This window comes from Martes martes (assembly GCF_963455335.1).
Source record: "Martes martes genome assembly, chromosome: 14".
Classification (NCBI taxonomy): Eukaryota; Metazoa; Chordata; class Mammalia; order Carnivora; family Mustelidae; genus Martes; species Martes martes.
The window spans coordinates 82,189,781-82,204,549 of NC_137902.1; the positions used below are offsets into that span (position 1 = coordinate 82,189,781).

Sequence of the window (14,769 nt, forward strand, 5' to 3'; positions counted from 1 at the left end):
ATCTAGGGAACTTTTAATTTTAATTTTAATTTTTTAAAATTAAAAGTTTTTAATCTAGGGAACTTCGGGAAATTTTTATTGCGTTTTTGTCTTCCATCCGTACCTTTCGCAAAAGTCATTCTGGAAGACACCTGAGGCCACCCAGCCTCTCCCAACTTGCCTTACAACCCCCAGCTCCCTCCTCCCTCTCCTGATTTTAACTGATCTTTTTCGCCGCCGCAATGTTGGTCACTCACAATTTATGTGAAGAAATTATGAGGTGAGCCCTTTGTAGTTCTCAGGGTTGCACAGTTATGGGGGAACTGATCTTTTTTCTTTTTAACCACTGAATTAACTTTTATCTACTTTACAAGAATGCATTTTCACCAAAGCATGTTACTGTGTTCTGCAGGTTAGTGCCAGTTTCTGACTTTAACGTTAATGTGTGTAAGAAGGTCATAGCAGGGAAAAGACAAAACAAGATAGACAAAAAACTCGGTTTCAAAAGAGAACCAATATATACGGCTGACTATCAGGGAAACAGAAGTTCCTCCATGTTCCAAAGAATACTGGTTTCTCAGTTTGTTTCCTTGACGTGGAGAGCTCTGGGCTTATAATTGCTGTTAACTGTCCACTTCTGTAGGGTTAGTACTTTAACCTGTCTCCTCATCGACCTTCTCACCCCACACCTCTAGTAGAACTATTTTGACCTCATTTTCTGACTCTGGTATTCCAGAGCCATCGTGTAGGGAAGCAGGTTGCTGTGTACATGCTCTAGCTTTTTCAGCCCTGAACCGGTGTGTGAGTTGACTGCAACTTTGCACCTGTGTGTTAAAGGAGAGAACTGGTTTTTTACTTCCCCGTTTACCCCTGGTTCTTTCATGATAACACTTTTGCCAACTTTCTCACGTGAAAAGTTAAAGCAATTGTATGTGAGCTTTTTCTGCTTCTGAAGCTGGACAGAACCCTCACTACTGCCTAGTCTACTTTCATGATGACCTGAACTTTTTCTTACTATTTCAGGCTGGCCTTACTTCCTCAGCCACACTTACTGTACAATACTCCCATCTAATATGAGAGTAGTGCTCAGGGATATTTTAAGACACTCCTGATTGCAGCAAACATTACTGCACTCGTTACCTGTAGCATCCTACTCATTATTCTCCACTCCCAAGATGTGGACATGAACGATCCACCCCCTGTGTCCTTGGACTTGAAAGGAAGTCACGGCAATAAACAGTTAGAATTGAGATAAGGGCAATGACTGAATCACGCACAGTATGTTGTTGGAGGAAAGAGAAGGAGCACTGGACCTGTTGCAGGCTTCAGAGAAGGCTTTTAGGAGAAGGTGATACCCGAGCTGAGTTTCTGAGGTGTGACTGGGAGATGAGGGAGGAGAGGAAGACTGGCCTAGGCATCCCTGTAAGTAAAGCCAGTCCTTTCCATGTTTGGGAGAACCAAGAGGTTAGGTAAGGGTCAAATAAAGGAGACGTGAGAAACAAAATTAAGGAAGTAGGCAGAAGGCACTTCCTAAGGGGGTTTTATATACCAGGGTTGTACCCCTTAAGGATAAAGTCTTTACTTTCCGAGGGAGCATTTCGGGATGATCAGGTTTGTATTTTTGAAAGTGTAAGAAGACTAGGTTTCTGGAGTGGTTGTTTGTTTGGATAACCTTTACTTGAGTACACACTGTACAAGGAGAATCTGATTGGAGAAGGAATCTGATGCCAAAAGCGTGGAGATCAGCAGAACACTGTTGCAGTAACTCCAAGAAGTGACGGAAGCCTGAGGCAATGGCAGTGAGCCTGGGGAGACGGGAGATGGGAGAGTGTGTGTGATATTCAGGACAGTGGAAGTGCTGTGACTAAGGAAGAGGAGGTTTCTGTGATTTGGCCTCTGGGCGGATGTTGATGCCTTTTGCTGATAGGAAATTGGGGAGAGGAACAGGTTTAGTCGGGGTAATATAATAATTTCAGTTTGGGATGTGTTCAGTGTGAGATGCCAGTGGTAAAATGAATGACTTTTAACTAATGGATTATCATGTTATGGACCCGATACATCACAAAATGTGGGGGAGGCATCCAGATAGAGTTAGAAACATGGTACCAGAGCAGACAAGGTGTGGCCTGAATCTATGGGTTCGTCAGACATCAGCAAGTAGATCGTATGAGAAGCCATAAGTCTGCCGGAAATCTTTCCATGAGACCACAGAATGAAAAGAAGGCTGGGGCTGGAGAGTTACTGGTATATCCAGAACCCAAACTATGATTTCCTGTTACAGTCTGAATGAAAAATCCGGACTCCTTTCATCTTACAAGACTACGTAATTGCTACCTCCCTGATTTTACCAATCTTGCGCACTAGGCTTCAACCACACTGGCCTTCTGTTTCTCAGACAGTAAGCATGCCCTCTCAGGAGGGCACACCGTTCCCTCCGTGTGGCATGCTGCTTTCCCCTTTACCTCCCCACCCCCTTTTTTTTTTGAGGTCGCAGCTCAAATATCACCTCTCGAAGAGGCCTTACCCAATCATTCGATCTAAAGTAGCTCTCCAGTCACTCCTTCACGTTACTCTATTTTTTTTATATTCCTTTTCCAGGGTTGTGCTGCTCTCAAAGCTCATTGTTAATTTTCCATGACGTTTGTGAGCCCGTTGTTGGAACACAGCCGCTATTAAAAATTAAAGATTAAGTTTTACAAATTTCCAGTTAAAGAAATTGTTAAAAACAAAAGTAACAAATACTCAAAACTCAGCACTTCCTAATTATTTTACTAGATTTTACTATTATCTATGCTTTTGAGGTTTTTTATGTCCGCGTTGCTGGGAGATGGAAATCCTATGTAATCATGGCTACTACACAGCTCTCCCCAGCTCCTTGTTCAGTGAGGTCATATTGTTGGTAGCTTGAAATCTGCCACGCTGGGAGTGTAAATGCCACCGATATTGGTGAATGCTATAAATCAGGGCTCTCATGTAGTTAAACATTCACTGGCATGCTACCGCTAGTATGCCTGAGTAAACTTATTTGTTGTCTGTCTTTCCTTAAAGGAGTGTAGGCTCCTTCAGTACACATTCTTATTTTTTTTTAAGACTTTGTTTATTTATTTGACAGAGCTCACAAGTAGGCAGAGAGGCAGGCAGAGAGAGAGGAAGAAGCAGGCTCCCCGCTGAGAGCCCAGTGTGGATCATGACCTGAGCCAAAGGCAGAGGCTTAACCCACTGAGCCACCCAGGTGCCCCTTCAGTACACATTCTTTGTCTGCTTTGTTCATGCTTTATTCACAGCGTGTGGAACAGTGCCTGGTACACTGTGGGCTCTCTCTAACTCTGTTGAATGAATGGAGCCTCCAGGGCTTCAAAAGAGAGGTAGGAGGAGAAGCCTGTTTACTCGCCAATAAGGAGGGAGCTGCTGTAGAAAGTAAGAGAGAAAAACAAAGGGGGGAAATATCCTAAACCTTCTTCTTTGGGCTCCTCTTTGTATTGTGCTCCTAGATAAGTAGCCTTGTAAATATATTTATCTTATGATGGTAAATACTTCTCCATCATGGTTTCAGGAAGGCCAACGAATGAGTAGTTAACACTCAACCCTAGCTGCATGTAAGAGTCACTGGGAGTACTTTTAAAAATCACTCTGATGCCCAGGTACCATTCACAGGCCAAATTAATCAAGAATCTCTAGGAGCACTTGGATGACTCAGTCAGTTCAGCATCTGACTCTTTATCTCAGGTGTTGGTCTCAGGGCGTGGAGCCTACTTACAAAAAAAAAAAAAAAAAAAAAAAAATCTCGAGGCGCCTGGGTGGCTCAGTCATTAAGCATCCGCCTTCGGCTCAGGTCATGATCCCAGGGTCCTGGGATGGAGCCCCGCATCCAGCTCGCATCTCCATTGGGAGCCTGCTTCCCCCTCTCCCCCTCCCCCTGCTTGTGTTCCCTCCCTCGAGGTGTCTCTCTCTGTCAAATACGTAAATAAAATCTTTAAAAAAATAAAAATAAAATCTCTAGGGGGCCTGGGCATCAGTATATTTTTAAATTGCCCAGGTTATTCTCATGTGCAGCCTGGGTTAGAAACTGCTGGATTAGACGTCAGCTGGGACCCGAGTGGGAGCAGTGTGAGCGTTAGCCTGGGAGTACCAGAGAGCCCTCATCCGCAGGGTTCAGGAGGTGGCTTTATTCAGTAATTTATTTTTTCATTCTACAGTGATTGAGTGCTTACTAGGAACTGAGAAGACGAAGCATATAAGACACATTACCTACACAGACAAGAAGTTTATAGGCATTTCGGGGAGATACCAATCCAGGTTAATGAAGTATTTTTAGATGCTGTTGTGAAAGGCTCAGTCAAGACTCAAAGGAGATGATCCATTCAGTCTCAGTTGAGGGGAGAGTTGGGCAATGGTACACAGAGGTAAACACGAGCCATGGTTGATGGCTAAGTATTTCCAGGTAAACGGTGCAGAAAAGGTCTCTCCCCGTTTCTCCGTCTCTCTCCTCTCTCCTCCCCCTGTGTATGTATGTATATACACATATGTAGACCTATTTGTAAGTATCTTACATATTCGTAAACATATGTAACCTGTTTATAAGGGCCTGTATGTTAATATATATAGTATATATTTGTCTCCCCAGCTGATTCGGATCCTTTTCTCTTTCCGCCCCCAGACCACTAAGTGGAAAGTCTGAGTCCCCTTTTATCTCTAAAATTATATAATTTAGGATAGCTTGTTGCATTGTACCAAGTCTGAGTCTATATATAAACTGCCTTTTGTTTTACTAATGAGAAATGTGGAGTTTGAGAAGGTTCTTGAAACTTAGAATCAAGAGCATGGTATGTTACAAGGACTTGCTGTTTTCCACCAGAATTCTAGCAGTTAGATTTTTCCCACGTATATTCTTTATATATGTGTTGATGTTTGCATATTCACATGTTTTACGTGCTACCCTTTTTATGTTGAAACTCACAAATGGTCTTCTGTTTATATTCTTATTAACCTGGTCATGTTCTCGGTTTAACATTCTGTATCTTTTTCCATTACTTCAACATGTAGTCGTTCGATTATGCTATATTCCAAATGCAGCTTGGTGTTGGGAAATACAGAGAGGTCACGTGTTTCCCACCTTCAAGCTAATTGCATCTTAGGGAGACAGCCATGCAAATGATTGCAGGGTTATGACTACATACCCTAAAATATGTAGGTAGTAGGCAAAGACAATCTAATGAGAAAGGCAGAGTGCATCCTTGTGGGCAGCTCAAGGAGGGTTTTTACAGCAGGGAGGCCTGAGCAAGGATGGCAGAGGAACGGAAAGGCCTTCAGGGCCCAGAGATGAGCAGGGACCAAGGCCCAGAAGCACGTCCACAATGGATTGTATTAGGGAAGTGTGAATCACTTGCTATCGAGTAGACCTTGAGCATGGTGGGCAGTGAGTCTAGAGAGGGAGGACAAGGACAAGGTCATAGAGTTTCTTGTATGATACCAGAAGTGGCTTGGGCCTTAATTCTGAAGGAGGTGGGGAGTCATTGAAGTATTTTACCCAGGGAACAATTTGGTCAGAATTGTGTTTTGAAAAGAGCACATGGCAGCATGGAGGGTTGATTCAAAGGGGCAAGGAGTGAGGGGGTTAGAGTGGTAAAGTGCACAGGCTAGACCTGGGACCGAGGAGTAGTCCTGCTACATCCTGAAAGGCCACCTGGACAGGATTAGATGGATTATGTGTAAGGGTGAGGGAGGAGGGGTCTAGGATAAGGCAAAGGGATGTATGTGGCATGGCGGTTGCTGAGATTTCTGGGAAATAATCAGGTTGTAGGGTCGTGCAGAGGAGAAATGAGTTCAGTTTGGGAAAGGCCAAAGGTGAAGCGTTTGCAACTAAATGTGTCTATCAGGAGCTCACATGGGTGAAGAGAACAGAGCAGGAAATTCAACAGCGTGTATAATTAGGATCTAAAGCCAGCTGAGTAGGTGCGAGGACTCAGCACAGTGTATGAAGATAAGGGGGTTGGAGATGTTACCATTAAGGGAAGTGGGAGGAAAGAAGGCATATTTTAGTTTTGGGGTGGGGGGAAGTTTTCCCTTCAGATTGAGAATCACTGGTTTAGGGCAATGAGGTAGATCTTCTGCTGTGACAGGAGTCATGAATGAGTTAAAAACCAAAGTAGGAAAATTTCAGGATGGTTGGAGATGGGGAAAGGAAGGAGCCCTTGAGAGTGGTGTCAGGCTGGAGGGAGGTCTAGGAAGTTGAAGACTAGAAAGAGACCAGGGTTTAATGATTAAATTTGAAAGAAGTAATAATGTATGTTGCATTTTCTTCTAATAGCAATGCATGAAAATTAATTCACATATCCCTTATTAAAAATAATGTGGTAGAAGGAACTTAAATGAAAGGGAAGCATTTATAACATAAGGGGGAAAAATTATGTGGGCAAATCAAAATGTATGTGTGTCAGGGGAGGGAGTGTGTCTACATGCCCAGAAAAAAAAGCATTCACTAAAATGGACCCTGGGTCATTGACAACAGGTGATTTTAATTTTCTTCTGTATGCTTTACTGTATCTTCCAGATTTTTATAATGAATATATAGCACTTTGGTAATTAGGAGAATTTTTTTTTTTTTTTATGAAACCTTCCTTGTGCCTGTCTAAGATAAAGTAAAGAAGTAAAAGTGACCTGATTGCTAAGCATTTTTCCCCCAGTTAAATTGACAGCTGCCATTTAGGTTAATGCAGGAAAGACGTTAAGTTCCTAGGGTCTGCCCAACCCCAGATGGAAGACAGCCTTGTGTCAGCAAAACCCACAGTAGCCAGGGAGATGGGATATGGCTCTTGGCTTCTCATCAGCCATGCGGGAGCCATGCATGACCAGGCGCCCCCACCGTCTCTACAGCACTTCTCCAAGAGGGTAAAGGCCAAACCCCAGCCCTTCGGTCACCAGGGAAAAAAGTATTTGAAGAAGTTGCCTCCACTAAAATGTTTTTAAACAATATTTAATACAGGAAAATGCTCATACCATATTTGAAAAGGCAAGGTAAACTATATTTGGTATGGCCCACGTTTTGAATAAAAACTGTGTATTTGTGTAGCTGTGGATGAAAAAAAAATAAGGAAAAGTAGGGAGTGGTAAAGACTTGTTATTCCTGGGGTATAAAACTGTGGGCAATTTATGTTTACTTATATGTTTCCATGTTTCCAAACTTTCCATAGTTAATATGGTGAGTAGTGTGGGATAGAGGTTAGGAGCAAGGTCTGTGAAGCCATAAGGCTCGAGTTTGAATCATGTCTCTGCCCTTTGCGAGCTGTAGAACCGAGCAAGTTATTTTGGTTCTTTGTGCCTTGGTTTTCCCATTTTTGTGAGGATCGTTCCTGTATTTAGGAATAACGCCTTGGAATAGGGTGTGACATTTAGGAAACAGCTGTACGTGTTAGCTAAAATTATCATTATTACTATTATTACTTTTATAATCAGAAAAACAGAATTTTAAGAATTAACAATTCAGAAGTCATAGGTAACCTCATAAACAGCAGTTTCAGGGGCTGGTTGGATGGAAGCTAAACTGTCTGGAGTCAAAAGGGGATAAGAAAGTAGTCCTAGCAAGTACTGACTGCTCGCCAGTAGCTTCCATGGGAGCACTTTTTCTTTTCTTTTCTTTTTTTTTTTTTATAACTTTTTAAATTTTGTTTATAAACATATAATGTATTATTAGCCCTAGGAGTACAGGTCTGTGAATCGCCAGGTTTACCCACTTCACAGCACTCACCATAGCACATACCCTCCCCAATGTCCATAACCCCACCACCCTCTCCCTACCCGCCCCCCCCCCCAGTTTGTTTTGTGAGATTAAGAGTCTCTTATGGTTTGTCTCCCTCCCGATCCCATCTTGTTTCATTTATCCTTTTCCTACCCCAAACCCCCCACGTTGCCTCTCAACTTCCTCACATCAGGGAGATCATATGATAGTTGGGAGCACTTTTTTCTTAAGTGAATATTCCTCTTATTTGCACCCATATATTTTTATTTGATTTAACATAATTTTGAATTTCTGTTGTATGCTCTGATTTAATTTTAAAGCTAAGTAGAAGAGACAGACAAATTCATCAATGTGTTTGATAAAATTGATCAAATAAAATTGATTGTAAAGTTAATCAGATTATTCTCAAGCTTAAAGTCTCAGTCTTTGCTATCTTTCTTAACTTTCCTGGAGGGATTCTGGATTTACAAAGACAGCAAGCAGAAATAATAAAATATTATACTCAATATCCATTTTGTGACCCCAACTATCATTACATTTCCTTTTCTTTTTTCTTTTTTTTTTTTTAAAGATTTTATTTCTTTATTTGACAGAGAGAGACACAGTGAGAGAGGGAACATAAGCAAGGGGAGCAAGAGAGGGAGAAACAGGCCTCCCGCCAAGCAGGGAGCCCGATGTGATGCAGGGCTTGATCCCAGGATGCTGGGATCATGACCTGAGCCAAAGGCAGATGTTTAACGACTGAGCCACTATGCGCCCTTACATTTCCTTTCCTTAGTATAGAAAGACCTGTTATCAGTGTATTCATATGTCATAGCGTAAGAATGTAGGCAAAGATGAAACATTACCAATGTAGTCTCTAATCTGTCCTGATTTACTTTACATTGTAAGCATTACTTTCTCTCATTTGCTTTACCCACAGAAGGAGCTCAAAAAATGGGATGAATTTGAAGACATTTTAGAGGAGAGGAGGCATGTCAGTGACTTGAAATTTGCGATGAAGTGTTACACACCTCTTGTCTATAAGGGAATTACTCCTTGCAAGCCAAGTGATATTAAATCTAGTGTTCTCAGTTCCGAAGAGGTTCATTATGTCATTAAACAGGTAAGTGATTCCGTCTTCAACCACAGCCGGACTTGTTCATTGTCAACAAGGAATGACACAGGTTTGAACCTCACAGGTCCATTTATATATAGTTTGTTTGTTTTTTTCTTTTTAGGTTTTGTTTTTTTTTTTTAAATACAGTACAGTACTGTAAATGTGTTTTCCTTATAGTTTTCTTAAAAACACTTTTCTTTAAAAACAGTCTATAATGCATGTAACATCAAAAATACATGTAAATCAACTGTTGATGTTAACGGTACGGCTGTCAGTCAAGAGTAAGCTATTAGTCAAGTTTTGGGGGAGTCAAAAGTTACACGTGGATTTTCAACCCACATGGGGGAGTCGTCACCCAGCCCCCATGTTCTTCAAGGGTCAACTGTAGTCTGACGCGGAATGACGCCAGTTGTATAATTACAATGAAATATGATACAAGACACGCTAGTGGGAGCCCAGTGTACAGGGGCAGTAATTATAGGGCAAATGATTTTGTGTAAAGAATTAGAAAAATGATTTTTTTTTTAAATGATGCCTAAAAGATGGTTAGTGGTTTTCCAGGTGAAGTGGGTGAAGAAGTATTCCTAGCAGAGCAAATAACTTTTTCCCCATGGTTAAATCTCACTGCACATTAAAATTACTGGAAAAAGTGTCAAGAATCCCTGTGCATAGATCTCACCCCCATATGAATTAAATCAGAATGTTGGGGAAGGAGCCAGGTATCCTAGTAGTAGTTTTTAAAGAAGCCCAGTGAAGGGGTACCTGGGAGGCTCATTTGGTTACGTGTCTGACTCTTGGTTACAGCTCCGGTAAGGATCCCAGGGTCCTGAGATGGAGCCCCTTGTTGGGCTTCATGCTGGGCATGGCACCTGCTTAAGATTCTCTGTTTCTCCCTCTCTCTCTCTCTCAAAAAAAAAAGAAGAAGAAGAAGGAGAAGCCCTGTTGGTTCCAAAGTATAGCAGAGTTTGGGAACCACCAGCATATTTTAGCAACTAGAGAACATGCATACGCACAGTACTAGAAGCGGTTTGGTATGACCAGACCGAAGAGAGCGAAGACGGGATACAGTGGAAAGAATGTAGAGAGCCAAACGGGGGCCACATCACAGAGGGTTTCATAAACTATCCAGAGGGGGCACCTGGGTGTCTCAGTCAGTTAAGTGTCTGACTTCAGCTTGGGTCAGGATCTCAGGGTCTTGAGATCAAGCCCCCCGTTCTGCTCCCTGCTCAGTGGGGAGTCTGCTGGAAATTCTCTCTTCTCCACTCTCTCTCCCTCTGCCCTCCCCCTACTTGTGCGCGCTCTCTCTCTCTCTCTCCCCCAAAATAAATAATAAATAAATCTTATAAACCATCCAGAGGAGTTAGATTTAACCTACATACAGTGCAAAGCCATTGAAAGGTTTCAGGTTGGAGTGTGGCCTGATCAGTTAATGTTTTAGAAACACCAACAAATGGAGACAGGAAGTCTGGTTATGATGCTCTTCCAGTAATCCCTTTGTGGGATCACAGTTGCCTAGATTGCGGTTGTAGAAACAGAGATGGACAGATTTAAGAAATTTAAGAGGTAGGGTTGCCTGGGTGGCTCAGTTGGTTAAGTGTCCGCGTCTGGTTTTCGGCTCAGGTCATGATCTCAGGGTCGTGAGCTAGAGCCCTGCGTCAGGCTCTGTGCTGAGCATGCAGCCTGCTTAAGATTCTCCCTCTGCCCCTTCCTCCTCCTCTCTTGCTCCGTCTCTTAAAAAAGGAGAAAGAAAAATTCCAGAGGTGGAGTAGACCTTATTTGTGATCAACTGGATGAATGATGGGAAGGAAGAGAGAGACAGGATGATAGAAGCATTCACTGAGATAGAGAACTTAGGAGAGGGATTGGGCTTGGGAGAAAAGCTAGGTCTGTTTGGGGCATGTCATTTGAAGACATCAGATAGAGGTATGCGGGGGGGCACGATTACAGATTCCTCATGGCCGGCAATCCCTGTCACATTGTCCAGGTGCTCCCAGGCTTTGAGGTTTACCTGTAGAGATTGTGCTCCATTGACCTTTTTTTTTTTTTTTTAAAGATTTATTTATTTGAGATAGAGAGAGAGAGAGTACACGAGCAGGGGCAAAAGGAGAAGGAGAAGCAGACTCCGTTCCTGAGCAGGGACCCTGATGTGGAGCTCGATCCCAGGACCCCTAGATCATGATCTGAGCCAAAGGCAGATGCTTAACCTGAGCCACCCTGGTGCCCCTCCACTGACTTTTTTAAAAAGATTATTTATTTATTTATTTATTTGACAGAGAGAGAGAGAGATCACAAGTAGGCAGAGAGGCAGGCAGAGAGAGAGGAAGGGAAGCAGGCTCCCTGCTGTGCAGAGAGCCCGATGTGGGGCTCGATCCCAGGACCCTGAGATCATGACCCGAGCCGAAGGCAGAGGCTTAACCCACTGAGCCACCCACCCAAGTGCCCCCTCTATTGATTTTTAAGTGGAATTTAGTCAGGCCTACAACCTCAGAGAAATTCTTTATCTCTGCTGTCTGTTTTCCTCTTCTTAAAAACATTTTTTTAAAGATTTTATTTATTTATTTGAGAGAGAGAGAGAGTGTACGAGTGGAATGAGGAGCAGAGAGAGAAGCAGGGAGCCTGACCTGGGGCTCAAGCCCCGGATCATGACCTTAGCTTAGCCAACCGAGCCACCCAAGCGCCTCTGTCTGCTTTTTTATGATTTGAACATATGACCTGTGCCCCTAATCCTTTTGGTTTAATCTGTCTGTTGTGATTTGTCTTGGGGGAAACTATTAGTCCTGTCTGACTCAGCCTATTTCATAAGTGAGGTAAAGTTTCCTCATCAATTAGAACCTAAAGACAGTGGTCGTCAATACTGGCTCTTTGTTAGAATTACCTGGTGGAAAAAAAAAAAAGAAGAATTACCTGGAGAACTTTCATACAAGGTTAACTGTTATTTTCTACTAGTACGTAAATTTCATGAAGGCAAAAATTTTTATCTCCCTTATGACTCTCTTTTTTTTTTCTGTATTCTATATTTTTATCTCTCTCTCTTTTTTTTTTTTTTTTTGCTGTATTACTAGTGCCTAGCACATAGTACACTTTCAATAAATATTTCTTGAATGAATGAGTGGGAAAAAAATGCTTTTGTCCTGTCCACAGTGATTCTGATATAAATCGGTCTGCAATAGGACCCAGGTATCTCTTCTTATTCTTTTTTAAAAGCTCCCCAAGTAATTCTCATACGCAGCCAGGTTAAGCATGACTGATATAAGCCAGTGTTTCTCAGACTTGGCTGTTCTACTGAGGAAAAAAAAAAAATCACTCAATGTAGGTAGATTGGAATTGTTATAAATTCAGGATCATGCAGCACAGCTGGGCCTTCTGTGTTACCCAAGAATTCCTGTTTCCCCGGGGAACTCTCTCCCGTTCTCCGAACTGGGAGTGTCAGTATCAGTCCTCCAACCGAGGACTTTCTGAACCTCCAGCCTCCGCCCCTTACCCTCAACAGTTGACATTTCTTCCTGCTTCCCAAAGAAAACGTATACGGTTATATGACCACTCTCAACTTCCTGTGATCAAGCTACTAATTTACCTGCATCTGATACCCTCATTCTCTTCTTCCCTCCAGTGAAAACGGGACAGGAAGCTCTCTCTCCTGTTGGAGGCCAACCCCTCCCCTACTGCTGTGCTCTGAACTTGACCGGCTCCGTCCTCCTCAGGGACTTTGCTTTATGGTCTCTCCCCTCAAACATTTTCAACTTCTTCCTCTTCATTGGCTCTTCACCGTCATCCCTGAACTCGCGCAGTCCTCTTCCTGCCGAGATCAGCCTCGTTGGGGCAGATTCCTTCTCTCCTTGTGACTCGGCTCTTCCTTTCCCACTTCTCTACTCCGGAAGGAAGTCGGCTGTGTTTGCCATACTCGGGGCTCTACTCTCTCACCCTACGTGTACACGCAGCTCCCTGGGATCCGGTTTCTAACCCACTGTAATCGCTCTTTCCAAGACCGAGAATGATTCTTTCCTGATGGCTAAAATCAACCTTGTTGACATCCCTCGTAGCCCTTGGCACACTCTCCCTCCTTTCTTTCTGTGATACCCTATTCTCCCTCTTACCCACCAACATTTTTTTTAAGATTTTATTTTTAAGTAATTTTTACACCCACTGGGGGGCTCGAACCTACAATCCTGAGATTGTGGAAGCCTGAGATAGGCTTCAACGGAACCAGCCAGGTGCCCCCCCCCCCCACCAAATCTTTATCATTCCTCAGTTGTCTTCATGGGCTTCCTTTCCTTTGCCTGTCTCTTGAAATGCTGCTGCTCCTCAAGGTTTTGTTCTAATCCCTTCTTGTTCTACCTATTTATTGGGCTGTTTTATGTATTACCAGAATTGTAAACACCTTCCTTATGCTGATGTCTCCCTATTATATTATTATAATAATATATTATTATAAATAAATAACAATATGTAGTAAATAATAACTGGTATCTATTGCTTCAGCCCAGATCTCAGTTCTGAGTTTCATACATGTATTTTTATGTCTACTGGAATCCCTACTTGGAAAATCCAAATGCATCTCACATTTGGGATATCTGAATCAAAGTCTTTGACCCTCCCACCCCCACCACTGTACCATGTACATCCCCTACACCCAGTTCTGCGTATCTCCAAGAATGGCCCCTCCATATGCCTGCTGCTCCTACCAAAAATCTCGACGCCGTCTTCGGCTTCTCGCTTTTCCCTTGCTGTGCTGTGGGTCACTAAGAGCTGCTGCCAGTTTGCTCTGCTCAGTAGCTCTTGGCTGTTTCTTTCCATCTGTGCTGCCAACTCAGGCTGCCTTTGTCTCACAGAATGCTGTGCAGCCGTTGAAGGGCTTTTAGCCCAGGAAAGATGAGATTACTTCTGCATTTGAGATACCATTCAGGGGCAAGTGGCTGGCTGGGTAGGTTGAGCATCTGCCTTCGGCCGAGGTCATAACCCGGGGGTCTGGGATGGAGCCCCATGTTGGGCTCTCTGCTCAGCAGGGAGTCTTCTCCCTCTCTCTCTGCCTGCTTCTGTTCCTGCTCATGCTCTCTCTCTCAAATAAATAAAAATCTTAGAAAAAAAGAGAAACCATTCTGGTTTGTGATGTGGAGAACAGACTGAGAAGGGACAATGCTGGGCGGGGAGTTATAGAGCTAATGCTCATCTTTTAATCTTATCTTAGGTTTCCAGGAAGAAGGATCTGGAAGGGGAGACATATCTGTTGGGCGAATGAGAAGCCCGATTGCACAAAATAAGAGAATAGGTCATTCTCTGCTTCTGTGCTTTCCTCCAGTCCTGGAGAAGGCCATTCTTTCTGGACTGACCGACCTGCTCACCTGTGTTCTTCCGTCTGTCCATTTCCTTCAAATCCCCCGAGGACTTGTCTGTCCTCCTCTTCAGCCTTCTGCATGGGCCCGGCGGGCCTCAGCACTTCCTGGCTGGGGTCGGGGGACAGGAAGCCCCTTTCAGCCATGTATTTTTTTTAATGCTTCATTTCTCTTTCCCTTCTCATCCCAACTCCTCAAAGGTGTCGTGTGTCCTTTCCCGGGCACCTCCCATGTTCAGCGGGTTGCTGCCCTTGATTCCCGTAAAGGTTGCTGTGCATCTCCAAGTGACCCAGTCCAAGGGGTCCTTTTAGTCTGCACTGTGTTTCGACTGTGTCCAGTTTTGTTGGACACTCTCCTGCAGGACCTCTCTTACCTTCACATTACGGCATCACACGGTACAGTTCTCTTACCATTTTCCTCGTTAGTCTCTGTACAAGTTCTTCTATCCGACGGGTAAGTGATTCTCAAGGTTGAACCCTCAGCCTTCTTATCTTCATCCCTGCAGCCTCCCTGGTCCATTTTATCCACTCCCGTCATTTCCATTTTTATCTGTAGTCTGGTGATTCCCAAACGGGACCTCTAGCCTTGGCTAGATAATCGGGGTTCAGACTCCCACCGTCCTCCCC

The 14,769-nt window shown here is 43.5% G+C and overlaps 1 protein-coding gene across 2 annotated transcripts in view; it reads left to right on the forward strand.

The window, feature by feature from the left end:
• Window positions 1-14,769, forward strand: part of GNPAT (glyceronephosphate O-acyltransferase) — a 35,764-nt gene that overhangs the window by 1,555 nt on the left and 19,440 nt on the right. For both annotated transcript variants that reach the window (XM_080822747.1, XM_080822748.1), the window contains exon 2: window positions 8,637-8,819. In XM_080822747.1, coding sequence (XP_080678873.1) covers window positions 8,637-8,819 — 183 coding nt within the window. The remainder of the gene's footprint in view (window positions 1-8,636; window positions 8,820-14,769) is intronic.